The sequence below is a fragment of the Camelina sativa genome, chromosome 20, assembly GCF_030686135.1.
Source record: "Camelina sativa cultivar CO46 ecotype springtype chromosome 20, ASM3068613v1".
Taxonomy (NCBI): domain Eukaryota; kingdom Viridiplantae; phylum Streptophyta; class Magnoliopsida; order Brassicales; family Brassicaceae; genus Camelina; species Camelina sativa.
The window spans coordinates 33,571,753-33,588,499 of NC_141899.1; the positions used below are offsets into that span (position 1 = coordinate 33,571,753).

Sequence of the window (16,747 nt, forward strand, 5' to 3'; positions counted from 1 at the left end):
TGATGATAGAGATTAATTATAATTAAATTTTATTTTAAATATTAATTAATTTATATTTTAGTGGATCACCTCAATTAATCATCTAACTTATTTAACCAAATGAGTCGAGTCAACTCATAAACTCATTTAGCTTTAAACTTATTGGATAATGAGTTGATTTAGGTTGGGTTAACCATTTTGACATCCCTAGTCACACAATATCTAACGTATGAAGATTATTGATTTTCTTTAGATATTTTTAAATGGCTTTTCCGATTATGATTTTGATCAACTTTGGTAGAATCACATTATTATCTATTTAATAATATAAGAAACTGATCAAAATATATATTAGGATTGGATATAATATTTGTTGATATTTTTCAACAGATAAAACAAGGGAAAATTGATTTTAAAGGACATTTTTTCTTCAATTTGTCCCATTATGCCTTCTACGCTAAATTTGCCACTATGCCTATATTACCCTTTTAAAAAATGAAACTAACTTTTAAGCAATTTTAAAATTTCAATCACCTAAAAACAAATTCTAGAAATAAGAAAGAGGTTGCCATAAGGTGTTTTTGATGAAAATTTGGTGTTTTAACATTGAAAAAAATTATTCTGCAACATTTAGAATACATGTTCTACTAATTGTATATATTCTGAAGATATTAGAATATAAATTCTACATACTGTACATGTTCTAAATAATGTAGATTACAGATTCTTTGCACTCTACTTGTTCTGAAAACTTTAGAATAAATATATATTCTAAAACTTTTAGAAGTCGGATTTTGTATCTCTTCTACAGAAATTAGAATATATATTCTACACATAACTCTATATTCTACAAATTTTAGAATTTGTTTTCTACACTTTATACATATTCTACTGAAGTCGGAATATGAAATCTACATTTTATCATGTGTCCTGCGAAAATTAGAACACTAATTCTACACTTTCCTCTATGTTCTTCATAATTTAGAAAGTATATTCTACACTATGTTAGACAAGGAAACTGAATCCAAAATTTAAGGAAAGAAAATATTTATGTAATCCCGAAATTATGCTAATCATATATATTCTTAAGATTACGTTCTAACATGTTTAGAAAACGTGTTCTGAAAACATTAAACACCATTTTTAATCGATTTTGTTCAAGGTTTTTCAACATTTTCCAACCTAAATTTCATTCAAGAGTTCATTTTGCAGTATGTTGCAAATCTATGTAACATGTGGTGTTTGGAGATGTATCGGCCAAAATGAATGGAGATTTATTGTTGATGAAGAAAAACGTGGGAGACTTCTTACTTTTCAGGCCAATTCAACTCTTGAAGAGCTAAAGATGATGGTTTTGGAAGACTATGAAATACAAACAAAATATGGTTTGAGAGAGAGAGATACTCACCGGTGGTGTTGTGTTGGTCAATAATGTCGAGATTTTTCGTAGGTGAGTAGTAAAAAAAAGTAATACATAAAAGAAGTAAAAATAATATAAGGAAATGGATTATTAAAAAAAGGAAGTATTGTTTTGATTAAATATAGGAAGAATACAAAAGAAGAAATACAGAAAAAATTTGATAAGGAAATTTGGTTTTTTCTGTATTAAGGGTATAACTGAGTTTTACTGTATTCTAAAACCTATTCTACCAAACTCCAAAAAAAAAAGCATAGTGGGACAAATTGAAGCAAAAATGTCCTTTTAAATTAATTTTCCCATAAAACAAATAACAAAAAATGAATCTGCAATCTAAAAAACTATAAATACATAATCTTATAAATTTCCATGATTGCATCAATACATTTAATACATTTTTATTGTCAAATCTATGGAAATGTCATAAATTTAATAGAAATTAATAAAAAAAATTTAATTTTTATAATGGTGAGATTTTTTTGCATTTATTTTTCTTTATTAATTGTTAGATTTCATTTTCTTTGGGGCATGCTAGATTTTGTTGTCTATAAAATAACTCTTCAGCAACTTCATCGTCGTCACTCATCAGCAAATCTTTGAAGTAGATTGATTCAAGCACAAGTAGGGGGAAATACTCGTTTTCATTATGAATAGCTTACCTTTGCATCTCCTCGACGATATTCTCTTCAGATTGGAACCCAAATCAGTGGCTTTGATGCGATGCACGAGCAGTTCTATCAACTCACATATATGTGAAGACCCGGTTTTTGAAACCGAATACTTTTCCCGGTTTGGATCTAGTTTGTATAACCTTTCTGCCGCCACTGGTGCTAGTGAAGTCTTCTGCCACCCTTTAGTGTCTTCATGCAAATCTATGTCATTGGGAAAAAGAACTTTCGGTTCGTATAGTTTTAAATGTTTTATATTGGGGTCATGCTCTGGCCTTCTTCTACTATATATTGATGGCCTCTTCGTAGTGAATCCTCTAACAAAAGAGCTTTCGGTTCCTGGATTGTTCTGGGTCAAAGTTTATACCTACACTATTTTATGGTCTTGGTGGTGGTGGTTTATGTTTTTTATATAAATATGCGTTTGAATCCATGTGTGTCGGTTTCGCGGTAGATGGAATTCGAACCAACAAGAGATTCAAGATCGTCTGCATACTTGAGATGCAAACGAGGTATGAATTCGAAATCAGCGACGGAGATTCATGGAGATTATCAAAAACGAGCATCACCGCTGGCTCAAAAAGTGATCTCATGAAGCGGACGAAACCAGTTTACTTGCATGGCACTCTACATTGGCTGAGAAAAGACGGGAGCATCATAGCTTTCGATCCAGAGACAGAACAAGCACGTTTCATTCCTTCTACTTTCCATCCAGAGACAGAACAAGCACGTATCATTCCATCTACTTTCCATCATGAACTATCGGATATGGAATTGTTATTTGCGGCAGATGATAAGACCAATCGCCTAACCTTAATAGTAGGGACAAAAAAGACAATCTCAGTTTACATACTACTCGAGAATTCCAAATGGATCTTTGTCCGGCAGTTCAAGAATGTAACTATTGAAAACAAGTATCAGGGATGCTGGAACCTGGTTTTGTACGATGGCAATCATCTTGTAGTGAGAGAGAGTAAGGGTTATGTAGATGGTGTGATGGATGTGTACGACATGGAAGCTACCAGTTGGGGAGTTTTAGGGTCGATTTCACCGTATGCTGGTATTTACTGGGACTTCTATAAGTTGACGCCCTCTTTTTTCCCTGTCGAGGAGAGTAAACATAATTCTAAGGCGATTGTAGCTTCTAATGAATATTGTATTTAAATGCTATTATGGGACTCGTTAATTAATACAACCAAGTAAACAATTTCATGCTATACTTATTTTGGGTCTATGGGTGAAAAAAAATATATATCGGACTTGTAGGAGAAAGTTTTTTTTTAAGTACTTATTAGAATCTAAAATTAAATCAATTGTATAAAACGTGTGATTAAAACCCAAGCAGAATCTTCACGGTCAATGATGATTTTTTTTTTTTTGGAACAACCAAACTCTTAATTAATAAAATCCCAACGGTTCAATTACATGAGAGAGATAAATTTAGGGCTCTATTAGCTAGAGCATCTGCGATTTGGTTCTGATTTCTGTGAATAAAATGAAAGCTACAAACAGAAAATTACGAGATAGATCGAGGATATCATGGAGAATCCCGTGAAATTCCTTAGAGTGGAGCTTCAAATTCAATGCCTTGACTAACCGCTGTGAGTCTGAGGCTACCGAGAGATGTGTGAAACCCGAAGTGATTGCAACTTCTACCGCAGTAAAAGTTGCGATCGCTTCGGCAATCAAAGGAGAAGAGACGTTGAGTGCCAGATCTGCGCCTTGTTTGAGGGTCCGATCCTGAAAATCTTTGAAGACCCAGCCTAGACCTGCTTTTGGTTCTGCGATCCACGAGGCATCTGTGAAACAGGTGATTATCTCTTCAATTTGTTGTGGTCGAGTAGGAGGTAGAAGGGTTTTTGGGTTAAGAGGTTTACATCCTTTTTCAGGTTGGGCTGATTGCCACTCTTTTGCTCTGATGATAGCTAGATTGATAGCTTCCTCCGCAGATAAATGTTCCTTGTTGAAAATCAGTTTATTTTGCGTCGTCCATAGAGTCCAGAAGATCCATGGTGAGAGGGGACCCCTTCCGACTCCCGAAGGTGGTAGGCAGATCATCTGGTTTGCCTTCATAAGGCCTTCCGTTGTAGACGACACTTGATTTGAGGAGAAGTTAGAGCTAAAAGGGGCCAGGTTCCAGAGTCTAGTTGCAAACAGGCAAGTAAAAAACAGATGCAGCTCAGATTCAGTTGCGTTACAGTGTGGACATTTTGGATTCTCTGCAACATTTCGGTGGGTAAGGTTAGCTCCGACTGGAATGGCTTGCTGAATGATCTTCCATAGCAACATTTTTGTTTTCTGGGAGGTCCTTAGGTTCCAGATACTTGCGTGCCAGTTGAAAGAAGGGGGAACCCTGGGATTAAGAGGTAAGTTCTGGTTTGAAATCTCTGCTTGAGTATTGTAGTACCCTGATTTGGTGAAGTAGATTCCATCCTGTGATGGGAGCCAGGCCCATTTGTCAACTGCCCCATGTTTACTAGGTTTTATCTTGAGGATCTCGGATTCATATGCAGGAAGTACTTGCCTGATTAGGTCAATGTTCCAGGTTGATGATCCAGGTTCGATGAGATCCGCCACTGTCCACTGACTTGATTCCTCTGTTGGTGGTCCCATTAGGGTTGATGGGGTATCTAGGGATAACCAAGGGCTATTCCAAATATTGGTGGACCTACCAGAGCCAATGATTCGTCCCACATTTGTTTTCAAGAGGTTTCTACCAATACAAATGCTTCTCCACCCATGTGAAGCTGAGCTTGGAACCACACAGTTTAGGAGAGTTGTGTTATGACAGTATTTCCCTAGTAGGACTCTGGCTAAGAGGCAATTGGGATATGTTAGAAAGCGCCAACTGATTTTTGCAAGGAGAGCATCATTGAAAGATTGGACATCTCTGAAGCCTTGGCCACCCAGCTTGAAAGGTTGAGTCATTCTCTTCCAAGAGATCCAACTCATTTTCTTTTTTTCTGTATTTTGATCCCACCAAAACCTAGTTAAAGCTGATTGAATTCTCTTGCAGAGGTTATTGGGAAGTTTAAAACAGGACATAGTGTAGGTGGGCATGGCAGCGAGAACCGACTTCAACATGGTGATTTTGCCCGCATAGGAGAGGAACTTGGACGACCAACTTAAAGCTTTCTGCTTTATCCTATCCACAATCGCAGCAAAGAGATCCTTTTTCTTTCAACCAAAAAGTTCAGGTAAGCCCAAATACTTGCCTTGCCCTCCCTCTTTCTGAATTCCCAGTATTCTCTTTGCGACCTCTTTACTCGTAGATGGAGTTTTTGCAGAAGACGTGATCGATGATTTCTCTTGGTTTATTTGCTAACCTGAAGCTTGTTCATAAATCTGCAGGATGGCTTTCAGAGTGGAGCAGCTCTGCGCATCAGAGCAACAGAAGAACATAGTGTCATCAGCGAATAACAAGTGATTAACACGGGGGTTATTTGTTGCAACGTGTATACCAAGTAGATTGCCTTGAGATTGAGCTTTCGAGCAAAGACTGGAAAGTACTTCACTGCACATGATAAAGAGATAAGGCGACAGTGGGTCTCCTTGGCGGATCCCTCTTTCCGGGGTGACTGCACCACGAGCTTGTCCATTCAGAAGGTAAGAATATTCCACTGTATTAATGCAGTGCATGATCCATTGGACCCAAATGTGGTTGAAACCCATTCTTTCCATCACGGTTTTAATAAACTCCCATTCCAAACGATCATACGCCTTGCTCATGTCAGTTTTTACTGCCATATAACATCGTTCCTTTGCTTTCGAAGTTTTCAGGTAGTGCAACGTTTCATGAGTGATCAGAACGTTGTCAGAGATTGCTCGCTGGGGTACAAAGGCGGAATGGTTTTCCGAGATGCAACCATGGACGATAGGTTGAAGCCTTTTTGCTAGGATCTTAGAAATTATCTTATAATATACAGAGCAAAGAGCGATGGGCCTGTAGTCCGACACCTTCTGTGGATTGATGAGTTTTGGAATTAACCTAACATGTATAAGGTTTATTTTCAGGGGTAAGGCGCCAGACGTGAAGAAAGCTTGTATTTCCGAGGTGATGGAAGGTCCCATTGTCTCCCAGTTTGCTTTGAAGAAACTGGCTGAGAAGCCATCTGGTCCAGGTGCTTTATCAGCATGGATAGAAAAGCAAGCATTCTTAACTTCAATGGTTGAGGGTAGGGTAGTGAGTTCTTCATTCATGATTTCAGTAATGCATGGGGTGATCCCTGCTTCCACTTCCCCTCTACAGTTTCCAGGTTCAGTTTTGAAAAGACTTTGAAAATAATTTGAGATTGTATAGGCAATGTCTTTTTCCTCATACACAGGTCTGCCCTCAGGATCCTCAATGATAGAAATATTGTTGAAAGCATTACGGGACTTTATTGTCGCATGAAAAAAGCTTGTGTTTTTATCTCCCAAAGCCAGCCAGAGGTTTCTGCTCCGTTGTTTCCAAAAAGCTTCCTCTTTTTGATATGCAATCATTAACTCATTATTTAGCAGGTCAATGCTTTCCTGTGGGCTGTATCATCAGTCATTGCTTCCTCCAGTTGTTCTCTAAGGGTAAGGATGATCTTTTGACTATTCAGTTGTTGAGTTTTGCTCCATTTGATAATATGATCTCTGCAGGTGCGAAGACGAGAGTCGACACTTTGGTGAGGGTTCTCATTCCAGGCTTTTAGGACCAGTTTTTTGATTTCCAGGTTGTCTTTCAATCTTTTGTCGAACCTAAAGAGGCCCTTTTTTCTTCTTCTTTGGATCAATAGACGTTACTACAGGGCGGTGATCAGAGCCTTCGAAGCGTAGGTATTCGCAACGACCAAACGGGTAAGATAGGATCCATTCACTATTGGCCATGACTCGATCAAGCTGGCATATGACTAGGTGAGAGTGACGCTTGCCTCTCCAGGATAAACAGTTACCGGTATGTTTGAGGTCATACAAGTCTGCACTAGACATAAATGATCTGAGGTTCGAGAAAGATCCCTCAGGACGCTGGGGCCCTCCTACTTTTTCTGATGGGTAGATAATATCATTGAAGTCCCCAGTAATGACCCACGGGGAAGATCTGTTGGATGTGTAGTCTTGAAGATTCTTCCAGGCTTCCACTCTTTTGGTTCTATCCGGTTCACCGTATAAAAAGGTAGCAAAAAAGAACTTTCCTTTTGCTTTGATCTTTGTGTCAATAAAATGGGAACTCGAGTTGAGGATCTCAACCTCTATATTTTTATTCCAGAAAAGCGCTAGTCCTCCCGCACTAGGAGACAAAGGTGGCACCAGATGGTTATGAGGATAGTCAAGCCACTGTAGGGTTTGGAGCACCGAGTCTAAAGGATTCTTCGTCTCCATGAAGAACAACAGGTCAGGGAAGATACTTTTGCGTATTTCCCGAATACGCTGGACTGTTATGGGGTTCCCCAACCCACAACAGTTCCAGCTCACCATCCTTAAGGAATTGGGGTTGGGGGATTCTGAAAATCCGCATTCTTTCTCTTTATTGCAGGGATTAAGGAGATCAAAGGTGCGCCAGAAGAGGAGGGTTGTTGAGAGGTGGATAGGTTGTGATGAGAACTCCTGTTCTGGTCCGGGGTTGAGTTCTGAGATCTCGAGGCCTGGGTTTTGCCTTTTGGTGAGGATTTTGACCCTTTCTTATGTGTTGTCTTAGATGGTCCTGGTTTCTCCACCACTCGAGTAGCAGTTGTCTTTCTTGGGGATCCCTGGGCAAAATTTTCTTTTTGGGATTTTGCTCCTAACAGCTTCTGGTTTTGTTTTGGTGCTTGTTTGTGTGCAGGGGGACGACCCCTTCCTCGCTTGTTAGAGCTTGAGGTGCTTCTCCCTAAGATTGGAAGATCTGGATTGGTCAGACAGGGGCTTAAGGGGGTGTCGCTTACAGGAACTAGGTTTAGTGGTGGGTTTTCCTCCATAGTATTCTGGTAAGCGATGATTGAGTCAGCTGTTTTTTCCATGAGTTTCTCCGCCTCACTCTGCATCACCCTCATACGAAGAGCAGCGCTTTCTGATGGATCCGGGCAAGATATGTACTGGACAGTAACCTCTCGTAAATCCTCCAACACTTGGGCTCTGCGAGGGGAAGCAAGAGGTGTAGTTACCTTTGGGGGTGGTAAGGAGGAGGATAAGCCATCCTGCCTTGGCGGAGGTGTGTTTGGATCCGGACTAGAAACATTTCGCTCCAAAGGAGGTCGCCTGGCTCGGGAGGATACAGAGGGATCACCATGATCATCTATTGAAGTAGTTGGTTTTTCTCTCCACTGTAGGTTGCGGACTGGTTGAGGGAGATGTCGATGGGATACAGATAACAATATCGAACCCCTTACCCCTTGTGAGGGAGTCTCTACTTGACGAGATGGTGTACGACGCTGGTGGGAGAGGCGCTTTTCCACCTCAGGATCTTTACGCTTTAGGTGGTAATCTCTGTTTGCTGAAAAAGACCTCTCTCTTTCTTCGATACTGGTAAACTGTCTGTTTCTAGGATTTGAGTATGGCCTAGGTAAAGCAGATCTCCCTGAACTGTGCTGTTGGTTTCTAGGGGGTAGAAAGTTGTCCTGTGGAGTGTAATAATTTCTTGAGATTGATCTATGTGCCTGCAGATCAATAGCTTGTCCTCCCGCCCCTGATGGAGTTGATTCTCTAGTTTGGAGCCCCGGGTATCTACTCTTATCATGAGATAACCGTAAACATTAGGTACAGTGGTTTTTCAAGTTTTTGTAGTCCAAATACACTATGACCTCACTACCATCAGCAAATTCAACCACCGTTTCTTTTGTGATAGGATCAAGCCCATTTATGAGCGCTTTAAGCTGGATGGCTGAGTTGGTGATTTCCCAGTCTAGGAGCTCACCTAGTATTTCTCCAATGGTTTGAATCATCTCGACTTTCCAGTAATGTTTAGGTAGGCCTTGGAGCTCTATCCAGAAAGGAATCATGGCTGGAAAGGTTGAAGATATGATTGGTTCCCACTTCTGTAAAATGACCATCCATTGATCAAAATGGTAGGGTCTATTTGCCAGAACTTGGTGTAGGTCTTCCTCTTTTTCGAATTTAAACTGGAAACATCCCTGTCCTAGATCTAAACTCGAGACTTTTCCTCACAGGTTCCATCTATTCGTGAGGAAAGGAAATAGAGCCCACATGCGTTGGATGGAGGGGTTGGTCAGACGACCAATGAGGGTTAGGGCATTTTCTTGTATCAGATTTGAAGTGTCTATTTCTGGAGCTCGCACTCGCTTGCGTGATGGTGGAGAAAAACCTCTTACGGGTTCTTTCTCTTTCTGATGATACGGTATACGGTTTGACATCCTCAAAAAAAGCAGAACGAAGGAGTTTTAAGGTTGGTAGAGGGTTAGGGGAGAGCAACTTGGTGGGAAGAGAGACAGTTTGGGTTCGAGTAGTGTTGGAAGCAACAAGTTTAAATAGGTTGCGTAGAGTAAATGCAAAAACCTGAATCAGGGAGATGAGAAAGCGGTTGATACCAGAGTAAATGCACTTTGAGGTGAAGCTGGGAGAGGGATGAGATTGTTCATCTTGTGGCGGATCCGGTGGCTGGGGGTGGGAATAGGGGTATTGTCCAGTGGATATAACGGTTACTCTATTCCTATTGGAGGAGGAGAGTGGTTGAGATCTGGATAAAAGCCATCCTCAAGACTCCTTGGGGAAGGTGCCTGGGAGAATTTGAAACCTTGTACGGATGCGGACTGACTTTTACTTCTCTATAGTCAATGATGATTAAACATAATTATGTCCAACCTAACTCAAGAAATTTTGAATAGTAGTAACACTAGAAACAATAATTATTATAAAAACAAACTAACAATAGTAACACTAAAAATACGAGTACACATATCAAATCTTTGAGTAAAAAAAAAAATTTGTCCACCGAAGAAAATGCAATAATCCAAATAAGGTACCACGACTAAAAACCGATTTGGATAGCCCCAGCTGCACCTCATTATCTCCATTGTGATTTTGGTTAACGTCTTCGTTTCAATTTCTCTCAAATTAGTAAAAAAAAGTAATTCTAAATTGTTGCACTTGCACATACACATGACTCCTTACACAATCAGCACTATAATCGAACTACCACCAAATTAAGCTTAGATTAGACGAAATAAAAGTTTGATGTAAATTCTTAGTATAGTTAAAAATATTATAATTCTTGATCGTTCCACATACAGATGACTCGTCAATCACTCAATCTCTAACAGCAAAAAAGCTAAGAGAGCAAAAGTGGAATAGTTTTGGAAATGTTGAAACTCTTCATCTACCATATTACTTACATTAGCAAATTTCTTCTACTGGAAGCCACTTTTTTCATTTCACATTCACATGTATCTGTAAAAGTAAAAATGCATAAACACAACACGGCTCCTGGTTACTCAATGGAGGAGAGAATACGATGGAGACAGAAAACAGCAAAAGTTATTCCCAAAATTGGCTAAATCTAGGTCTTAAGCGCGTGGAGTGGTTGGAAGAAGAAGATGAGAAAGCAGAGCAGAGATCATCATCTCTCGCCTATATAAACAGAGACGGTATCACAACACAAAAATATCACAACAAGCTAGAACAACACAGAGCAAGAGATTCATATAGCAAAAAAAAAAACTTCTATATTCATTCTTTCAAAAAAAAAAAAAAATGGGGATCGTAGCATTCAATTGGGCTGAGGGAGGCAACAACCAACTGATGCTGCTGATGAACAGAGACAATTGGGGAAACAGGCAAGTTTAGAATTCATTCTTTCTTGGTTTTTAATATGACTACATCAGACATTGTTGATGACTTGATGGATAAGTTTTGTTGATAAATGTTTTTGTTTTTGTTTCTTGTATGAATAGGGTCATAAGTAAGGCAACTTGGAATAGAAATGGCCAGATCTTGAGTGGTCAGTGCAAAGATAACAAAGGGACGTGGTTTGGCATTTCTAAACGAGGCCGAGTCGCTTTTCTCGTGAATACATCCTTGTTGTTAGACCGCGTTAAGGCTAACTCCGGCTCGGAGTTGTATCCTCTTCATTTCTTGGAGGTTTTGTATTTTTTTTTGATTTTCTAATGTTTTCTCACTTTTCTTCTCCTAATTCATTTTCTAATATATATTTAAAACTCTCCGATCACGGACAGGGAGACATGAGTCCACAGCAGTTTGCTGAGATAGTAAAACAGCATGAACAGCATAGTAATGAAAGACTGGTCTATAGTCTTATCGTCGCGGACATGACTTCGAATTCAATGGTTCATATCAGGAAACCCGAGGCGGACATTACGTTTGGTGTGCATACACTTTCTTCTTACGAGGGTCTCGATTCCACTGAATCTCCCAGGGTAATTTATATTAACTAGTGTCTTGTAACAGAGTAGATTCTCTGTTTTTAAAAAAAAAATAATTTTCTAAATTGAGACCTGACCTCTTGGTAATAATTATGCAGGATTTACGCCTGAGCGGCTTATTTAGCCAGATGATTGTTGATTTGGGAAACAATCCACTACCACCTCTAAGGGACATTGCTGGGAAGTTTATGTATGTTACTGAGGGAGGAAGAGACGCGGTGTTTCTTGAAACTATGGACGAACATCCTTCTGGAAAAGTAAGATTAGAGTTGATCATCTATTTTACCTTTTCTATATATGATCCTCACCATACATCTACTGTAATTTTAATCTATTTAATTTGGTTTAGTTGGACATGCAACGCTATGGAACAACAAGTACGACAGCATTGGTGGTGAAACACACTAGGGAAGTGATGTTCTTTGAGAGGTTCATGGACACTAATGGTGGATTCGACAAGCACGACTTCAATTTCAACATCGAGTAGAGAGCGAGAGAGTTACAAAAGAAACATTGCGCAGCATCCAAATCATATTAGTATCTTTAGTTATTATTAAATAATCGTGTTGATGCTGTTTATTATAGATCTCTCTAATTAATCTTGTGTCGACTCAGGGAGACCTATATCCCTTCGTCAGTCTATGAACATTATTATGAGGCTTAATATAAATAGTTTATTTTCTAAAGGTCAATCTATACAATTCTTGGGCTATATACTCTTTAACTCTTTATGGAAATCCTGATCAAACAATTTCAAGCAACTAGTCAAGATCCAAGGTATTTGTCAGAAGCTTTGACATCAACACCGTTAAGAAAAAAAATAATCAAGATTCAAGAACGTTCTAAACATAGCAAGAACATATAGAAATTAAGTAAAAAGCATGCACACTACCATTCAAACCCTGTATTAACAATATTTGGTTGACTAAATTCAATCGGGCATACGGGCCTTAGCAAATAAGCCCATTATTCTCAACTTTTAAAAAGCGTCTAAAAATTTAAGCCTTTACTAATAAATTCCTACAAAACAAACAAACGAACATCAATCTCTCGCCGTCGTGTTCTTTACATATCTATCGCCACCGCTTACAGCCGTCTCCTCCGCAATCTTCATAACCAAATCAACCCTCATCGCCTGGTAAACTCGATTTTTCTAATCAATTCGCTCTCCTATGATGTCGATCTGTTCCTACTGAAGTTAAATCTCTTGCGAATCCCATCTTTGTTCTGAGATAGTTTCTGTATTTAGGGTTTCAAGATCCCCAATTTCTGACTATCTGGTGATTGTGAAAGTATTGATTTTTATTTTTTTTGATTGAGTTTAGCCAATTTATTGAGATTTCTTTAAAGTTGAATACTTTTCTCAATCTAGTAATTGACATTACGAAAAAGTATTGATTTTAGCAAATTATTGAGATTTCTTTGAAGTAATTGATCATTACTAAAAAGTATTGATTTTTGTGTTAAGTATAGTGAGGTTATTGATTTGTGTGTGTGTTTTGATTCGATTGTTTTTGTGGGGAAAAGGTGCTGCTGAAACAATGGGAAAGAGGAAATCAAGAGCAAAGCCTGCTCCTACGAAGAGAATGGATAAGCTTGACACAATCTTTAGTTGTCCTTTCTGCAATCACGGGTCCAGTGTCGAATGCAATATGTAAGATGAAGTATATCACAATATATGTGTGAATTGTGAATGGATGGGATGAGAACAATTGAAATTTTTATTCACTGAGTCCTTTTCTTTTTTTTTGTTTTTTCAGTGATATGAAGCATCTGATTGGGGTCGCAACTTGTAGAATCTGTGAAGAAAGCTTTAGTACTACTATCACAGGTTTCTTTCTTCGAAATTGTTTTAAGTCAATATAGCATTCGGGTTTTGTTTGTTTTACATATCTGATCATTCTTTTTCTGTTCTGTTTTTTTTTTTTTTCTTGTGTAGCTTTGACTGAAGCTATAGACATGTAAGTGCACAACTATTTACTACGTTATGTTTTCGCTTTTGTTTCACCGTTATTTTTTATCTAAAGCTCTCTGGTTTGTTTAAAAATGGATGCAGTTATAGCGAATGGATCGATGAATGCGAGAGGGTTAATACCGCAGAAGATGATGTTGGGCAAGAAGAAGAAGAGGAAGTAGAAGAAGAAGAAGAGGAGGAAGAGGAAGAAGAGGATGATGAAGATGACCGTGTCGCTGTCAAAAGGAAGTATAACTTCTGAGACGAGTCTTTTCTCGAGAAAATCATGTACTGTAAGTCGTTTTAGAGTTATCTGCCTCATGTTGTAATATCTATCTGAGGACATCACAAAGAACAAACTTTTGTGGTTTCTCAGCGTCTGATAGAGAAACATAACAAAATAACAGTGTATGATGGATGGTTTGTAAGTGGATTAAGGCTTTGCTTAATTGGTTTCCAATCAATACATATATTACAACCAAATTTATAGAGTGTCTTTCCTTACTCATTGTTGTTATCTATCATTCTTGGTTCCTTATGTTCTGCTGAGTCTGTAACATCAGCTCTGTACTCATAAAATGTAATCACAACCAAGAAGAGGAGGAAGTTAACCAGGTTAAGTACTGCGAAGAACATGTAATACTTATCCAGCCTAGACTCATTCAAGTTGTTTAGAATCCATCCTCTTCCTTGATTCTTTGTTATCTGAGACACTGACGAAAGGATAAAACTGCTCATGAAATTCCCTACTGCCATACTTGTGGTCGTGTATGATGTCCCGAGGCTTTTCATGCTCTCTGGTGCTTGGTCGTAGAAAAACTCTAGCTTTGCTATTTCTATGAAAGCATCAGCCAAACCCATTAACACATACTGTGGAAGCAGCAAGAAAATTGACAAGGGAATCGGTACAGCCGTCTGATGGTTTAGCCCGTGCTCAGCAGCGACCTTGAGCCTATACCGTTCAGTTATGGACGCGATGATCATGATTATGATGTGAAGGACCATACCGATTCCCATTCTCTGAAGCAATGTGATACCTCTTGGATTTCCCGTGAATCGTCTTGTGAGTTTAACAAAGAAACGGTCGTATATGACTATGCAGACAAGCATTGAGAATGTTGTGAAGCCTAAGAGACTTGCCGGTGGGATGCTGAAGTTGTTTGTGAGACGACGGTCCAGGGTGGTTCCTTGTTTGATGAAAAGAGTCATTATTTGAGCAAGCATCATGCTTGGGACAAATGTTACGACGAGGACAGGTATCATTTTTAACATCTGTTTTGTTTCTTCGACTTCTGTGATAGTGCAGAGACTCCATTTATTGGTTGGTCCGGTTTTGAGTGAAGCTCGATTTAAGAATCTGCAACACAGTTAAGTCTTAGATACATATGATATACAAGAAATTAATAAACCAAGAATCTAAAAACGTAAACTATAAATCGAACGTTCACTATAGTAGGGTTAATTAATCTTTCATTACCTTAGACTTGGAGTAGAATGGATTGGGAAAGCCCCTTTGCTTGCATATTCCGATGGCGGAAGCTCATGCATGCGAGTCGAACCATACGACATAGGTGCGCGGGCTTTGCGAAGTGAAGCCACGATGACTCTAGCCATCTTGGTAAATGGGCTTCCCATAGGGAGTTTATGGCGGTATAACGGAGTTCCCAACAAGAATATGAAAATGGAAAACGCAAGGCCTAAAGTTGAAAGACCATAACCTAACCCCCAACCAACGTTATCTTGAACATAGACAAGAACAGTTGTGGCAAAGAAAGTACCAAAGAAGATACTAAACATCCACCAATTGAAGAATGAATGCTTATGAATCTTCTCCTTTGCGTCGAATTCATCAAACTGATCAGCTCCTATTGTCGAAATGTTCGGTTTTGTACCACCCGTACCGACCGCTAATGTGTATAACGCTCCAAAGAATACAGCTAGTTGTAAACCCGAAGCTTGTTGGCAGTCTTCAACATTAGCCGTCGAACATTTTGGTGGTTTAAGTTGCGGTAAAGATACTGATAACGTCAGTAATGCCATCCCCTGTTATGCCATAAGAACTGTTATGATAAAAGTTTATAACTGATCACACTAACTAGATGAATTATAAAAATCCTCATTTGACGTGTCTCTATGTTTTCTAAAAAGTGAAGATTATGATCATTTATTTTTAGTCAAACTACATAAAATTGTTTTGTTAAAGCAAAATTAAATAAATTCCATGACACAATCTTCAATTTTTGTCATGCATGCACGTCTAGTTTATTGGGAACATGACTTGGATTCACATTTTGAGTTCTACCTTCTACGTCCGTGTACTGATCACAACTGTAAATGAGATTCTTACAAACAAAATGTAGTAGTTATCTCCAAATCTTTTTGTAAGGTTTGATCGATCTACTACCTATAAACTTGAACGCCATTTATATTGTTCATTGTAGTTTTTTTCTACCACGGATTTCGAAATAAAAATTATCCAATCAACTAACATTTTTAATTATAAAAATATGAAAGTATACATACCAATAAATAAATTACGGAAGAGATGACAAAGGTGATGTAGCGACCAAGATGAGCGTCTGCGACGTAAGCACCCAAGATTGGAGTGAGCCAACTAGTCCCAACCCAATTGGTCACATTGTTCGACGACTTGACCGTTCCTTGGTGCAATATGGTTGTCATGTATATCACTAGGTTGCTTGATATCCCGTAATAAGCCATCCGTTCAAACACCTCGTACACTATAATCATATTAACATTCCAAATACCAGTTAAATCTTAATCAAATACACAAAAACAAAAACTTAAAGTGATACATACCAACGACGAAGGAGCAAGCTTTCCAACGGCCTCTTTGAGATCTTCGGACACGATTGCCTACTGTTCCATCTTTTGTGTAGTCGTCTCCGACATCTTCGACTGCCATTTTCTCTCTCGTCCAATATAAGTTTATATGGATCTTTGTTTGAAGAGAGTTGGTATACTTTGGTCTCATATATATAGTCAAATGTACATATTTATTATAATCATCATCGTTATCATCACACCTGTACTATCTAGTGCCACATCATCTAATTGAAATATTTGTTTCTATAATCAAACTTAATACCAAATTGAGAATTGTTTATGTATAGATAGAGTGCAACATTAACATTCTTAATAAATAAATATAAAATATACTTCTAAATTTGTTTTCGAAAAAATTTAAAGTAATTAAATGGAGGATATGACCAGTAATTTGTTTCAATATTGGGCGATATGTGTCTATTGCTGGTTATCAATTTTAATTGTCTTTGATTTTGTGAAATCGAAGCAATTAGTAAATAAGAATTCTTTACCTTCGGGTAAATATATAAGGGCAATTGTCATAAATACCACTAAAATAGGTTTT

At 38.4% G+C, this 16,747-nt stretch overlaps 3 protein-coding genes and 2 pseudogenes across 3 annotated transcripts; 3 read left to right on the top strand and 2 right to left on the bottom strand.

Moving 5' to 3' along the window:
• The first annotated feature begins 1,976 nt into the window (after positions 1-1,976).
• On the top strand, positions 1,977-3,405 carry LOC104772882 (F-box protein At1g20360 pseudogene; annotated as a pseudogene).
• A 76-nt stretch (positions 3,406-3,481) lies between these two features.
• Positions 3,482-9,377, bottom strand: LOC104772883 (uncharacterized; annotated as a pseudogene).
• Positions 9,378-10,555: 1,178 nt separating this feature from the next.
• LOC104771857 (uncharacterized) lies at positions 10,556-12,088 on the top strand. Its single transcript, XM_010496462.3, has 5 exons — positions 10,556-10,796; positions 10,914-11,100; positions 11,196-11,396; positions 11,501-11,659; positions 11,752-12,088. The coding sequence occupies exons 1-5, from the start codon at positions 10,714-10,716 to the stop codon at positions 11,887-11,889; spliced, it is 768 nt and encodes a 255-aa protein (XP_010494764.1). The 5' UTR covers positions 10,556-10,713; the 3' UTR covers positions 11,890-12,088.
• A 251-nt stretch (positions 12,089-12,339) lies between these two features.
• LOC104771860 (transcription elongation factor 1 homolog) lies at positions 12,340-13,839 on the top strand. Its single transcript, XM_010496464.3, has 5 exons — positions 12,340-12,540; positions 12,930-13,056; positions 13,163-13,233; positions 13,342-13,363; positions 13,459-13,839. The coding sequence occupies exons 2-5, from the start codon at positions 12,944-12,946 to the stop codon at positions 13,616-13,618; spliced, it is 366 nt and encodes a 121-aa protein (XP_010494766.1). The 5' UTR covers positions 12,340-12,540; positions 12,930-12,943; the 3' UTR covers positions 13,619-13,839.
• LOC104771859 (protein NRT1/ PTR FAMILY 5.3-like) lies at positions 13,775-16,319 on the bottom strand. Its single transcript, XM_010496463.2, has 4 exons — positions 16,177-16,319; positions 15,880-16,097; positions 14,834-15,399; positions 13,775-14,713 (listed from the first exon to the last, which is right to left on the bottom strand). Exons 1-4 carry the CDS (start codon positions 16,280-16,282, stop codon positions 13,858-13,860), a joined length of 1,746 nt encoding a protein of 581 aa, XP_010494765.1. The 5' UTR covers positions 16,283-16,319; the 3' UTR covers positions 13,775-13,857.
• Between the last annotated feature and the right edge of the window lie 428 nt (positions 16,320-16,747).